Here is a 16,035-nt window from a genome sequence, read left to right as displayed (position 1 = left end):
AACACATTTTGTTGCTGCAATAAAACTTTAAACCATCTGTCTGTTCTCACTCCCTGAAGTATCTGCTCAAAGTGTGCATATGCACACATGCACATACACAACAATAACACACACAGACGTGAACACACACATACGCACACACAATAACGCACACACACACACATATATATACAACAATTACACACACAGATGTGAACACACACAAACGCACACACAATAACACAAACGCACACACAAACGCACACGCACACACACACACACACGCACTATGCACATTACAGTCTTGGCTTCTTTGGCGAATATAGCTACTTTTGCGTCCCCCTGAAGTACTCGTGTCCTCAAGCCACGAGAAAAAACAACGGGGGGAATGAACCAAACTTTCCATTATAATAAAAAAGGATGCATATGAAAGAGAGAGGGGGGGAGAGAGGGATGGAGAAAGAGAGCGAGAGAGAGAGAGAGAGAGAGAGAGAGACAGGAACCTTTGCCAAAGACACACAGACGGCAAAGCGGCCATCTGCCGTGAGCACAGACGAATGCAGATGCTGCGATGTTTGTTACCAGACCGCAGCCCTGTGGAATTCCTCCTTCACGTGTTTTCCATTAAGGCCGGCTGAGCTCGGAGCGCGGCGGGAAGACGGATCTCGCTAGGACAGGGCCCACCAGCACAGCCCCAGCACCAGGACCAGGTATCGCCCAGGTGGATAACGGCTGACGGTGAGCTGGCCACTCATCAAAGGCTCCGTGGACTCGTCCCGGGCCGGACTGCAAGCCTGCTGCTCCCCACCCGGCTCGTGCCGTACCTCCCTCGTTAACAAAACCGTCTGGGGCCGACTCCTGTTACTCTTACCAGATAAGAACGCGGACGTCCGTTTACGGGTTAGCGTAGGGCAGGGGTGTCAAACTCCGGTCCTGGAGGGCCGCGGTGTCCGCTGGTTTTTGGCGTGTTTCAGCACTTCAGTCTTCCATTGGCTAAAAGAGTCCACACGCCTCGTTCTCAAGGCCTTAATCGGACACTGCGGCCCTCCAGGACTGGAGTCGGACACCCCCGGGCGTAGGGCGTTAGCGCTGTGGCTCCTCACGGCGGAACATCGATCATCGAGATTGCGCGCGTGACCTGGCGTGATAAGCGGACAGCATGCCGCTGTGCTCTCCTCCGGCGAGACTCGCAGCTCATCAAAATCGAGGCCACCAGGCTTCGCACAAGTCGATAAGTCTATTGGCAGAGGTCGTTCTTCCCTTATAACTGAACCGAATTCTAAAATACAGGTAAAGGTATATGTGATAATCTCCACACGGTACATACATTGCTAACTGAGGTGGTTAAGGGGTGGACAGATGGTAAGAACTGTCATTGGTATACACAAGCAACTAAGTCTATCTTAGGACAGAACAACTCGAAAGCACTATCATCACCAGTCCCACCACCCCCCAAAACACACTGTTCACATACGTAGTCATAATCCAAACTTAACCTCCATCACACTCCTGGGAGGTTGTCCATATACATGTGCCATATGTCACCATGCAGATTTCTCTACTCCTTAAAAGGGTTTAAAAACAGGAGCTACAATCAGCAGGAGCAATAACAAAGAGGTGTCAATAATTATTGAACATAAACAAATAGAGTAGAACCACCCACAGGTAGGGGCATTCGGGTTCCTTTGAAACTTGGTAACTTTGAAAGTGAAGTCAATGTGAATACATTTGAACATGAATCAATTACTGGAATGGTTACTTGGGGTACTCTAGCTATAAATTGTTTGGTAAGTTAAAAACCAATAACCGTAAAGATGAAAGCCGGGAGTATGGTGTTCCTAAAAGCTCGAGTGAACCGTGAAGCTTTCATTTAATCATCTCATCTTAAATCAAACCCGCAATTTCTTCCACTTTGTTCCTAGTCCATAAATATCCACACAGAACAGCAACATATTACCCATTATATATTACCTGTAGAAACAAATTCACTCTTATTTTCTTTACATAACAGATTGCTTTTTTAAGAGGACATATACCAAAATAGAGTCACACCTCACATCGACTGTATTTGTTTCCTGTGTGGGGTGGAAAGTGAGTAATATGAGACGATTCTTTATTATTTTTTTCCTGAGACTGTCTTGTGAAATATTAAGACAAATACAAACGCTTCTGGCTTCCCCGGGTCTCAGGGCAGCCACAAATAACGCTGAAGTAGCTCGCTCCCGTGCACTTTCCGGCTTCCAAGAAGTCCTGGAGCCTTCTGGTCCTCCACCGTGCTTATGCCCAGTCCCACAATTAATAGCAGCCATCAACGTTCATATATTATACCGCGGCTCTCAAAAGGATCACGCTGCACCTACGAGCGGAGCCGGATACAGAGGAAAAAGCAGTCTTCCCAAAACCTTCCCAAACCTTGGCTCTTCTGTGTGGAGCGTGTTTCAGGTCCACCCTGGAGAAGTTGTTAAGGCCATTTCCCCCCCCCCCCCTCTTTGTCTTTCTTCGAAAAAGAAATAAACAAAACACAGCCTGCACTTTAAATTTAATCGGAAAGTATATAATTCTTGAAATGTTTATGCACGAACATAAAAGCACAACATTTTCTTTAGCTACCTGACTAATGGCAGTTCCTTTGCTGGGAGTAGGAGCCAATTTGGGTACAGTAGCGATTAAAAACCAGTTTTACATCAACCAGGCAGGGTTATAAAAGGCTGACGTCAGCTTCTTAACGCAAGTCTCAGAACATACCAACAACATACAAGTCATAGTTGCCCTGGACCGTGCACAAAACTGCAGCCCTTTCTCAGCTGGTTTTCTGTGGTCACGAAGATTCCTGCTAAAAGTCATTTGAGTCCTTCGTTTTTCCTGAAATGGCAGGGTGTCTGAAAGCAAGCTTTCCCTCACGTGCCAAACGAAGATCCATACGGTAGTGCCTGAATAACGCACAGCACAGGGACCGCGAATGAGGAAACAGGGCCGATGCATAATGAACTGATTCGAGAGGCATCTGGCACAAAGATTTGGCACGGGGGAAGCCTGCTTACAGTACACTGAACGGGGGCCGCAGACATATATCAGGGGCGAGGGTAGAGAAGCGGGGGGGATTTTGGGGCCGGTGGACCCTCAGGCCCTGTGACCTGCCAAAGCCAGGCAGATTTACACGTGTGGAGAGCAGGGCAGAACGACGGCATTCCAGGTCTGCGTTTCTAATTATGAGCTCGCTCCATAAACCCCTCTCTCCTCTCTCCTCTCTCCCTCTCTCTCTCGCCCTCTCGTAGCAACAGAGCAAATATGCTACCCACACACGTGAAACTTTCATGTCCTCAAAGGACGATTTTTGAAGTGGCAGCCATTTAATCACAGTCCAGAACTGCTTGCTTATTTAACTTGTGGCAGTCGTCAGCGGTTCCAAAACGATTTTGGTCAGCCCCCCCCTCCCCCCGGTATTAAGACCATTTGTGTGCACTTTGTTACTTATTATTATTCCTATACATGAGGGTGCCTTGGCAACACAAATATGTATTTATCGTCCAATACATCCACTTGAAATATAAGTGTACTGAGAGAGTGTGTGAGAGAGAAAGAGAGAGAGAAAGAGAGAGAGAGCAGTGAGAGACAGAAGGGGAAGGACTGCTGGATGAAGAGAAGAACCAGAGGGACAAGAAAAGAAGAGAAATTGAGAAAAAAAAACATCCTGACACTGAATGGGTGCTTGCGCCCTGATGCAGACCTGACCCGTCCTCCATAGTGCATGTGGGAACAATCTGAGGAGGTCCAACTCTTTTTCTCTTCCTCTCTCTGACTGAGACTCGCAATCCTTCAGCGGCTTTAATAACCTACCTCAATGCACAAGTACCGAGCAGGGATTTATTTAGGCCTGTATATTATATTTAAAAAAACGACAACAAAATAAACCTGAAAAACCTTTGCCGCTGGCTCATTCAAACTCCTCTCTCTGTCTCTGTCTCCCTCTCTCTCTCGCTCATATACACGCGCACACACGCTCACACAGGCACACACACACCCTGCTCAGTTCTCTTCTCCTCTAAGAGGAGCTTCCCTGAGCTGTCAGCAATCACCTTGTCCACAGGAAACTGCTACATGTCTGACTGTCTAACACCACTCTGGGGCGAATCATCCGTCACTGACGGAGGAGGGCATTGGGCTACACTGCCTCCATGAATGAATGAAGAGGCAAGCTGGCTTAGACTCGAGACAGGCAGACAATACCAGAATAGAAATATAAAAAAGCAGTACATGTGTGTTTCTCCACATGGCTCTGACGACACCTTGACCCTCTACAATAATCAGCTGCCCACCAAAGTAGAGCAGAAGAATGGCATGTTGGCAGGTTGAACACGGTGGACTCTGCTGCACAAATATGACAATTTGACTGAATTAAGGATTGTCCTTTTTTTTAAAAAAAAAAAAAAGCTTGAGTGAGATCCCAGCTCAGAAAACAGTATCCCGGCCAACAGGAGCTATGGTAGAGGCCCAGGAAAGGGCCTTCAGCCAAGCCATAGATAACATATCGCATATGTCAGGTCACATCACTGTCCACGAACACCCAGCAAACCCGACAGTGTGACCCGTCTGGCCGTAAATCACCGTTGTGAACCCACGTCTCTGATGTACCTACTTACAGTACTAAGAGTGGCTAGGATCACATGGCAGGCGTGTGTGAGACAGTCCTTATGAAACAGTGCTGCTATAGTTAGCTCTTCACACCAAGATGTGAGAAAAACAGAAGTGGGCTTTTTAAAGCACCTGCAAATAAATCTGCCCTCATTCTGTAACAGAAATGGACGAGGTGAGGAAATAAGGTCGATAAAGATCCAGGAAGTATTCTGATTTGTCCAAACTCTTTTTTCTGACTCTCACAAAGACGCGGCAGTGTTGAAACGTGTCAGTTTTGCACCATTAAACGGCTTACTTTGCAACCGAGCGCTCCAGACTTATTTCCCTTTGATTGGGTTAGTCACTCACTGTAGATTACGGTAAATTACTGTTAATACGTAGAAATAGCCATGTACAGTTTATTTAATCCTGCTGGTCAGCACCCGGGGTCTGACTGACCGGTGACACAGAAGAGCAGCAGTGTGACCCCCAAACCAGTGTGATGTCACTTCCCCTCTCCACATCCCTGCTTCCTGTCTCCTCTTCACACCGGCAGGGCTTTTCCATTGTGAGCAGAGACATTACATTACATCACATTACATTACTGGCATTCGGCAGACGCTCTTATCCAGAGCGACGTACAGTTGATTAGACTAAGCAGGAGACAATCCTCCCCTGGAGCAATGCAGGGTTAAAGGCTTTGCTCAAGGGCCCAACGGCTGTGTGTGGCTACACCGGGATTAGAACCACTGACCTTGCGTGTCCGAGTCATTTACCTTAACCACTACGCTACAGGCCGCCCGTCAGACGGCTCACACACCTGCTTTCTGCTGTGTACTGAAGCTGTGCAGCCACCTGGCCAGGCAAGCACCCCCCCCACTTTCCCAGGAAATAGCCCGCACTGACATCCCAAATATGCAGACTTAGAGTAAACCTAGAATGGAAGGTAAACCGTACTGTGTGGAGAAAGCAAGAGGCCTTGCATCCTGTCTGCACGGTTTCCCATACCCGCTGAGGAAAGGGACGATGAGGAAGACATTACATTATGTGTTATTTAGCTGATTAGACTGAGCAGGAGACAATCCTCCTCTGGAGCAATGCAGGGTTAAGGGCCTTGCTCAAGAGCTGTGCGGATCTTATGGCTACACCGGGGATCAAACCACCGGCCTTGTGGGTCCCAGTCATGTACCCTAACCATTAAGCTACAGGCCGCCCAAGTGGAAAGATCAGGAGAATGAGGAGGAGGAGAACGAGGAGAGGAGGATATGTGAAGAACAGCGGCCTGTAGCATAGTGGTTAAGGTACATGACTGGGACACGCAAGGTCGGTGGTTCTAATCCCGGTGTAGCCGCAATAAGATCCGCACAGCCATTGGGCCCTTAACCCTGCATTGCTCCAGGGGAGGATTGTCTCCTGCTTAGTCTAATCAACTGTACGTCGCTCTGGATAAGAGCGTCTGCCAAATGCCATTGATGTGATGTGATGTATCAGAGACAGCAGCAGTCAGGTGACGGGGGAGGACATGTGAGGAACAGAGACAGCAGCAGTCAGGTGACGGGGGAGGACATGTGAAGAACAGAGACAGCAGCAGTCAGGTGACGGGGGAGGACTGGGGCACTCACGCAGTTGTCCTCGGACCCAGTGGCGATGTAGCGTCCGCAGGGCGAGAAGGCGGCGCCGCAGGGGTGACACCGGTTGGCGTGGCCCTCGTATCGACGCACACACCTGCAGAGAGAGAGAGAGAGACGGAGAGAGAGAGAGGAGGAGTGAGACATCGCCACAAGAACCTCCGTCTCAGTCTCCCAGGATCCAGGGGGTGTTAATTCTGATGACGAGCGGTTCAATGCATGCACATCATTTGTTCCAGACGATAGCGTTTCACTTGACCTGTGTCAGATCAGTAAACACCTAAAACAGTCAAAATGAACTGAATTCTCCCATACCAAAGGGATGCAGCACACTTAGGGGCCGTGGCGTCTGCTTTAACTAATGCTACAATGAAGGATATCCTCAGCAGAGAGAGATAACGTCACCGGCTGAGGCACTAAAGAAGTCCTGACTCCAGTTGCTCTCAGACATTTGGGCCTGGTTAGACAGCTCTGGCAGCTCAGGACAAGTTTTTAGTAGAAAACAAAATGAAAACGAGCTGAGTGTCGATCGGCGAAATCAGTCGCCACAGACAACCAGCTGAGTTTTAGGCACGGCCCGGGGACGCGTCTTGCGACCAGACCAGCCGTGAGAGGGGGAATTTCTTCTGCTGACTCAGGTCAAATGCAGGAAACAGACAAGGCGATTACCCCAGCCCTGACCCAACTGCTGCACTCACCAATTTATGTCTCAGGCACGTATCTGGCTGACCGTCAAACAAACAAAATCTAATCAGGTCAACGACGTCACAACTATTCATTTAAGGACCGTGAACCCTGATGGAAGTACTGTTAGTCGGAGTAATTATTATATTAGTCAAGAGTGCAGCAGTATTGCAAATTATACAACATATATCTTAACACAAATGTTTAATCTTTGCACTATAGTTAATACACTTGCATATTTGACATTGCTTATGTGGCAGCCAACATTTTCTCAAGGGGTCAGTCAATGTAAACTGATGTAAACGTAATGAAAATTGTGGAAATGAAAAACTGCAACACGTTGAAGCATTGTGCTTCCCTCGTGACTACTAAAAAAAACAGAAAATTAGGAAAAAACAACACGGCATTCACAGAGCACTCACAGGAGGCCACAATGACGATTAACGACCCTCCTCCACTTATTTTCCTCATCTGACACCATAAATATTTTGCGGAGAGCGATCAGATTCACGGCCTCAAGAAGAAGCAGGAAATTTGCCACCGCAGTTAGTGAATTTACCCCGGAATGTGTCAGGAAAAAAAAAAAAAAAAAAAAAAAAGTGATGACACATGAGCTCTTGAATTCTCCTCAGCAAACAAGAACCGCATGTGCAAAAATGATCATCTCTTCAAAAACGCGCATTAACACAACCTGGAACTCATCGAAGCCGGGCAGCGACTCCATCAAAGAGGGCCGAGCTCACACAGGCAGCGGAAGACACGCCGTAGGGATCCGCTGGCTCTCTGATCCAGGTTTTTCGGGTCATCGTGCGGAGGAGATGTTTTGGCCATGCGCTGCTGAGAGGCAGAGGTATATCGGCTCATTCCAGGAACCCGTCTGTCGACAAAGCGCCTCGCGCCTCGTTACCGAGGGCATGATGGGAAGGTGAAGCTCTCTCTCGGGGTCTACGAGGTTTCCAAAAAACAACTCCATCGATCGCAGGCACTCATCAGGCTGATTATCTGACTGAAAAGCTAAACTCCATACTTCCTCCGATAAATCTAGAGACATCTCTGTAACAAAAAGGGGGGGGGGGGGGGAAGGAAGAAAGCTATATCCTTCCCTCGGTCCTGAAACTGATATATCGCCAGAGATCCTTTCAATAATAAGTAAAATTCAGACTCAATTTTTTATAGATTTTTTAAAAACTTTTTTTTTTTGGCTCACTGCTCCCTGTTTCATGTCCAAACCCACAGTGATATAAATAATATTACATTTATTTAAGAATGATTTGGCATACATGTTTGCATATTAGATTTCGAAAGTATCTACAAAGATATCTCATTTCTACTTTCGCATTTATAATGCAGGCCGTAAGTATTTGGACAGTGGTACAACTTCAGTTCTTTTGGCTCTGTACTCCAGCACGTTAATGCCCTAAAATGGGGGGGAGGGCTACTTCTAAGAACGGATTCAATTTCTACATGGAAAAACCAATGTGGATGTAAATACCCTCAAATTAAAGGTGACAGCTCTGCACTTTAACCTCACACTCATCATTTCAGATCCAACCTGTTGAAGTAACAGAGCCAAAAGAACAGAAACTTCACCGCCGTCCAAATACTTACGGATCGCACTGTATATATACGCTCAGTGAGCACTTTATTAGGTATTAGGTATCTTTTTTTTTTAGACTCATTAAGTATTCTGTTGCTGTTGCCTCTCCACTTAGAGGTTTGACGCATTGTCTGCTCAGACATGCTCTTCTGCATACCACTGTTGTAATGCGCGGTTATTTACGTTGCTGTCACCTTCCTGTAAAAACCCAAAACATACAGAGTCTCCATAAAATGCCTCTGCCTGGCCTTAATAAAACTCTGAAAGTGTGCCAGAATACATTTATCGCTGAGCGCATTCATCCAGCGATACGTTCTCGGGCTGTTTCCAGTTTCGCCAAATTTCACAGGAGTGTGACACGACCGGGTCACACCGCTCAGAACCGTGGGGGAGGGGCCTGCCAGATCACAGGGGGAGGGGCCTGCCAGATCACAGGGGGAGGGGCCTGCCAGATCACAGGGGGAGGGGCCTGCCAGATCACAGGGGGAGGGGCCTGCCATATCACGGGGGAGGGGCCTGCCAGATCACAGGGGGAGGGGCCTGCCAGATCACAGGGGGAGGGGCCTGCCAGATCACGGGTTTATATTTAAAACAGAGCACTGTGGGGGAGATTCCACGCAGAAGATGCTGCTTCATGGTGGGTTTTTTTAATGGAGGCTACCCTCAAACCTAGCAAACCAGCGGATAAGTACTGTATGACAATTTAATGGGCTTTAATTTGCCGTCCCCCCCCCCCCCCCCGCCCCCCCACGGGGACTGAGGCTACATCATCTCATGGAAATGCGGTAAAGCCCTAAAATGCACGAGGCCCGACGCGGCCCGTTATTAAGGAGCCGGGAGCGGGGTAAACAGCGGCCATTCCAGCGGTCAACGCGGCCTGCGGATCCCAGCTTTCAGCCGTACAGGAATAACAAGTCTGAGAAGCCACAGGATATTACTCCATTCTCGGGCAGTCAAGCGCCACTGGTCACTAAATAAGTGATAATGAAGTTTCCACTGAGAGAGGTATCCCTGTCAATCACAGGTTTTTTTTACTGTAGGCCCGCGGTTCAATCGCCAAAGTTTTCGAAGGCTCACGGGGAGTATTAACTTCTCGTGCCGGGCCCATCTTTAATCAGCCATGAACCAGAGATTTGCAGCTAATGAGAGGAGAACTCCAATAACACTGTTGCATAAGACGAGTGGCCATATAAATGGATTTAATACAAATTTTTAGCATTTTACTAGCCAGCCATTCATCATCAATGTTTATGGAGCGGCACAATAACACAATAAATTAACTCCCCTAAGAACACTGCGCGGGCTGCAAAACAATCGCTTTTCTTCGATTCCTTCCTTCCACCCGCGAAAAAAAAAAAACGAGCCGTCGAACCGGCCCGACAAGCCTAGAACGTAAATGCGAACGTCAAAATAAACGGGTGAATTAATTCCCCTGGCGGTGTGGCACGGGAACGGCACAGATAAAGCGCTCCGGAGCGGTCCTGGGCCCCTGTCTGCTTTAGCGGGCCCTGCCAATGACTCCGAAAGACTCCTCATTACAGGCCAGGCCCGCCTGCTTCTAATTACAATACACGATTATAGCGGATAAACAAAATTACTTTAATACCCCTACATTTCCTCGGTATTTATTCGAGCGTTCAAGCAAAACAAACAGCCGTCATGCGCACGGGCTGCCGCGGTGGGACGGTCAGTCTCACGCCGTTTCCACGGCTACACGTGACTGCTGATGTTTCACATTTTTTGGCAGCTGCTGTCGTAACACGTCGCAGGGAAGGACGCAGGCCAACGAGCAACCGAGAACGACAACAAATAAAAGGCCTGGCGTTTCACGAGGGTCCCAGCGTGCCAGCCGAACCTAAGGCTGTGGAGTCAAAGTAAATCACCGCCGACCCATAATTTCATTTGTACGTAAGAATGAGCGAACAGTAACAGCTAGCGTGCTACCTATAGTCAGTGCGTGTAAGGGTTCCTGTCATGGCCATGACCTGAAGACTGGAGCCTTAAAATCAGTGCAGTCATCCATGATGTTCCATCCGAACTGGATTACACAAGACTGAACGGCACAACGCTGAACGCTGCCCACAAGGTACACAATCTATTTTGGGGTTACAGCAAATGGTACCCAATCTATGCGGGCGTTCAGATGGAGAAAAAAACCAGGACCATAGCTGCTGCTGACCCAAGCCATAATGGTACAATAGGTAAAACATCCAAACTAGATTACACAAGACTGAACGGCACAACGCTGAATGCTGCCCACAAGGTACACAATCTATTTTGGGGTTACAGCAAATGGTACCCAATCTATGCGGGCGTTCAGATGGAGAAAAAAACCAGGACCATAGCTGCTGCTGACCCAAGCCATAATGGTACAATAGGTAAAACATTGTTACAAGACCATTCCCTTCCTATCACTGAAAAAGGCTCACTGACATGTTGACTCACCCTCTGCCTGTGTTAGTCCTTAAATTCAGGTTTAAAAATATGCAGTTAATGGGCCGGCACTCTGTACCAAAACATTGTATAACTGTACAATAATTAAAGCGCATTGGTTGAAAATTGGTTCTAATTGCCACAGCCAATGGCGTTTCAACGTCAGCGCGTTCACAGAGAAGGGGGAAGGATTGTGGTTGTGCTTTGAGCGTGTTTGTTGCTGCTGTTCCTCTCTTGACCGTTAGAAGTCTGAAATGACGTATCGTACCTTTAAACCGACGACGTGACGAAACGCCGCTGAGCTTCAGACCAGCTTCAGTCGGTGACTTCACATCTGCCGCGGTGCTGAGCGCGGTTAGGCTGCTCGTGAGCAGAGATTAAGCGGGATCGGGGGGAAGCCACGAGGACACGGGTCCAAACTGACTCCACTGGAGCCCAGAACTCCTTGGTGTGCGGCCAGGATAAAACGGGGCAATGACCGAGAAGCCGGCGCTGAAAGCACGCCCTCCTTCCCCCCCCCCCCAGTCCCACGGCCTGGTCCAAGGCCCGGTCCGAGGCATGTACAACCCAGCGGGGAGCATTTGGCTCCCCCCCCCGCTACATACTCAATCCAATGTATATAGAACAAATCCTCACATAATCTTTTGCAAAGCGTACAAGCTGCGGCCAAACATTTCCTATTTTTCTGCGGGACTTTTTTTCGGGATGCTGAGACGATGTCGCTGAAGCATTTTAACGAGGCCCGAGTAAAAAATATAAACCCTCTCCTGCTCTTTGGTCCTTTCAGGTGAAAAAAAAAACAAAAAAAAAAAAACGGAAAATACCAACCGAGCAGTCGTCGATAATACTGTCTACGACTGCACTCCTGACGTTTCCACCCTCTGGTGGTAAAATGCCAAAAGGTTTCTAGAACTGCTTCCCCCAATTTGTGTCCAAATGTGCCATCGGATTACTAACGGCAGTAAATCAAACAAATTCCCACTCAAAGCGCGGTCCTGAGACCGGCTCTAGAGACAAGCTCTCACGGTCCGTCTCCTTCTTGCTCAGTTAACGGGGGCAATAGGGGAGAAAGAGCAGTCCCGCAGCAGGGTCCGCAAACCTGAGAGGATGAATGGAGGATGGGACGGTGAGATCATACAGGCATCTGATTTTAGGGGAGCAGAGTGCATTGTGGCGTTTAAAGTTCTTTGCTGGCCAAATTCTGGGGCATTTTAATACTTTTAACACAACATTTGTAATGAAATCGGTATTTTATGCAAGCGCCTGACTTATTGTAGACTATTCTTCCAGACAAACTGTCCTAATCCAACGGTTTAGTCAGAGATCTTTCTGGCATTTCCGATGTGGGCTACGCGCTCCTGTTCTGCTTCCCGAGGTGTCCCCCCTCGTCAGCCGCGCGCGTACAGGGAAGTCTCCATACATGGCCACCGTATGTAAGACGTACGCCGTTCGGGATGAGGGGTTTTCCGAGGCAAACACGAGATGGAATTTCGCTCAGATCCGTTTCGGGATGGAGCGGCTCGCAGGAGTCCAGCTGAAGACCGCTGCCTTGCCAGTCCTTTCATTCCCTTCCCCCCCCGATGACTGACAAGTGGAAACAGGATTTGCCGAGGGAGGCCCTTGTGTGCTGATAAACTGCCCCGACTGCAGCCCCGGCCAGTGGAACACCGGCGTCGGGACGAGAGAGGGGACGGAAAGTTTTCGCGCAGTTCTGCGGCTCATTCCTCGTTCCCCCGCCGTTTCCGCGGGTCGCTCGATGACAGACCGCAGGGCCCAAACCTGACCGACACGCGACCTGGAAATCACGCGCAAATATTTACAAGTGACAGAAGGGGGGGCGGGGGGGGGGGGATTTTCAGTGTCTGGGGGCCTGGAGACAAGGGCGGAAACAGACTCAGGCTAAAAGAATGAAAAGTGTACAAAAAAAAAAATGACTTCCATTTTTTGCTTTGCCAAGAAACCGAGTAAAAGAATTTTAAACACTGAGTATTCTGCACAATATCTCCCATTAGACCGTATATAGTCATTTATGCTCAGAATCGCAGTCCTTTTCCTCCGGATTATTAGGCCATGGATTGGAGCATTTTTACTGGAATATTACATATTACTGACTGAACATTATTACATGATAAATTTAGGCCAGTTCAGATCAGTTGTATACAGTACGACACTTTGCTGTATTAGCCAGTTATATATCTACTGCTTGTTAGCTGGTTGAAATACTTTTTTTGCTCAGTAAGTATTGAAAACTGGACCGTCCCTTTCTGAATTCAGTGTCCTGTCCTCCACTCTACATTGATCAGACTGATAAGATTGATTCTGATTCCAGGAGCAATGAGATTCAGTCCACACTCGACATTAGGGGCCACAGTCGAACAGTAAAACTGAATGCCGTTCCAACTGTCTACTGCAACCAGCCAGAGCAAGGCTAAGTCCTGGAGGACCTATGTGTATGCAGGATTAACTCCAGTCCTGGAGGGCCGGTGTGTATGCAGGATTAACTCCAGTCCTGGAGGGTTGGTGTGTATGCAGGATTAATTCCAGTCCAGGAGGGCCGGTGTGTATGCAGGATTAACTCCAGTCCTGGAGGGCCGGTGTGTATGCAGGATTAACTCCAGTCCTGGAGGGCCGGTGTGTATGCAGGATTAACTCCAGTCCTGGAGGGCCGGTGTGTATGCAGGATTAACTCCAGTCCTGGAGGGCCGGTGTATGCAGGATTAACTCCAGTCCTGGAGGGCCGGTGTGTATGCAGGATTAACTCCAGTCCTGGAGGGCCGGTGTGTATGCAGGATTAACTCCAGTCCTGGAGGACCTGTGTGTATGCAGGATTCTGCTGCCACCAGTTATCCTGGCTCAATCAGCTAATTAGCTGTGTGTGATTTGACTGCCACAATTTTAATATGAACAAGCAATGACCTCACTAGTGAACATTCAGCAGCTTCTGACTCCAACACAACCCTAAAAACAAAATACCACATTGAATACATGAAATGTATTTTTTTTTAGCACTAGTTTATGACTGGCTCTCCACTTGTAACCAGATATAGACAAACCAGAGAGCCGTCTTGCGTGATGCGGGTCCCATAGGGTACATACACCTGTGGATTTGACGGCGTTGACAGATTGATGGCGGTTGACCCTTAATGAAAAATCATTACAAGCACCTCGGCGATAAGACTCAACCTGCGAGGAGGCTTTAAACTGCAATTGCCGGGGGTTGAAACGTTGTACTTCCTCTCCGCACGCACGGTAAGGGTCCCTCTCGGCACATCGGGTGCCCAGTGGGCCGGTGTGCGACGCGGAGGCAGGCGAACTCTCCGAGCGGTCGCTGCATTTCGTGCGATGGTGCCGATCGGAGGAAACGTTGGCCGAGCTGCTTTCGGTCCCGCCTGACACATGAAGGAAGTGCGCGGGTCCTGCGGGGTCAGGGGTCAGTGCTGAGCGACGGGGGGGGGGGGGGAGGATGTTGTTTCTGTGGAAAGAGCTCCCCGAGATGCAGTAACTGGGCACGGGGGGGCCTGTCTGAGTCACCGCTGCCCCTAGCCTCCCCAGACAACGCCCCCAGCCTACTGAGAGACGTTCTGCGCCCTTGTGATACTTCAAGACTCACACAGTGGCTTATTCAGAAGTCTTTTTTCCACCCTTTATTGTGTTGTAGATTTAATTTTAAATGGATAAAATTGCCATTTTTGCCTATTAATCTACACTCAATAACCCATGATGACGAGGTGAAATTTTTTTTTTCGAATTTTTTGCTAATGTATCAATAATCAAAAACTGAAACGCCATGTTAATGAGAGAGGTCAGTGGGGAAGGGCCAGACTGGTCAAAGCTGACAAAGATATGGGGGTTCCATGTGTACTGTGTGCCCCCAGTGTCTGTGTGGCCCCAGTGTCTGTGTGGCCCCAGTGTCTGTGTGGCCCCAGTGTCTGTGTGGCCCCAGTGTCTGTATGGCCCCAGTGTCTGTGTGGCCCCAGTGTCTGTGTGGCCCTGTGTGTGGATGTAGCGATGTAGACGGAAGAACAAACTCCCCAGACCGTCTTCCTGCTACAGGCCGCCATCGAGCCGCCATCGAGCCGCCGGTTTGCTGTTTACCTACGAAGAGCTAACACCGCCAGCACCGCGTTTGGCATGACTCGGAAAATGTGTGGTCGCACAAACCGCCATTTTGCGTTCCTCTTACGCAGAAGAGGATCACGTCAGGGCTGCGCTCAAAACCAGCAGAGGTTTGAACCTTTTAATTCCACAACATTCAATCGTTCAAATATGCACTGCCTTCGCAGAAACACCTAATTCTACCCACGTCAAACGGCGAAACATTGCCCATAAGTAAATACACAGCTATGAGTAAATTGTTCAGGAGCATCCAGAAATGAACTGTAATGGCAGGGTGATGCTCGATGTAGTATGGTTCTGCTCGGTAAGAAAGATGTTAATTATGGCCTATATGAAAAGGCACGATAAATAACTGTCATTAGTGGTAATAAGTTAAAAAAGCAGGACCATATTTCCAGGAGTATCACGTGTCCAAAAGGGGACATGTGATGTAGAACTGTCAATACTGTAAGCACTGGAATAACACTGGTTGTGGGCAGTGAGGTCAGCCATGGACCAAACGACATAGTATACCTCCATTAGAGCTGATTAATAGACATTCTATATCACCCGAGTGTATTTGCAGAAATCCAAGCATTGTTTCAGTGTAGCGCCTTATCAATCAACAAAATTGTGTATTATCATCAGGGCGAAATTCATAATTTGCCCCGCTGCGGCTTCCACAGTGTGTGTTTGGGCGGTGAACGTAAACATGGAAGATGGCAGTAATGGGCAACCCTCCATCCTCGCGATCCACTGGCAGCTAGCCCCTGGATCCCCTGTGCTGTGGAGAACGAGGCAGGGGTGGAGCTGGGGTCTCATCGTTTTACAGCAACTCGGCTGTTAACCACCTCCGCACAGTGAGAGTAAAGGCCAGTATATAGTCAGGCGACAATACAACATTCACACACGTTCTGTGATTTCAGTCGAGAGACTGTCGCTGGACTACAAACTGGCCTTTACGCTGCAAGACATTAAAATAAATACACTGACTAGCTTCATCAT

General features: G+C 48.5%; 1 protein-coding gene across 1 annotated transcript in view; it reads right to left on the bottom strand.

Moving 5' to 3' along the window:
• The window catches only part of wdr27 (WD repeat domain 27), a 72,632-nt gene that overhangs the window by 24,062 nt on the left and 32,535 nt on the right, over positions 1-16,035 (bottom strand). The window contains exon 23 of the mRNA XM_061227586.1: positions 6,216-6,318. Within this exon, the coding sequence (XP_061083570.1) occupies positions 6,216-6,318 (103 nt within the window). The remainder of the gene's footprint in view (positions 1-6,215; positions 6,319-16,035) is intronic.

This window comes from Conger conger, chromosome 18 (assembly GCF_963514075.1).
Source record: "Conger conger chromosome 18, fConCon1.1, whole genome shotgun sequence".
Lineage (NCBI taxonomy): Eukaryota > Metazoa > Chordata > Actinopteri > Anguilliformes > Congridae > Conger > Conger conger.
Note: the sequence above shows the minus strand (reverse complement) of the source record. Positions and strands in the feature narration are given on the sequence as shown.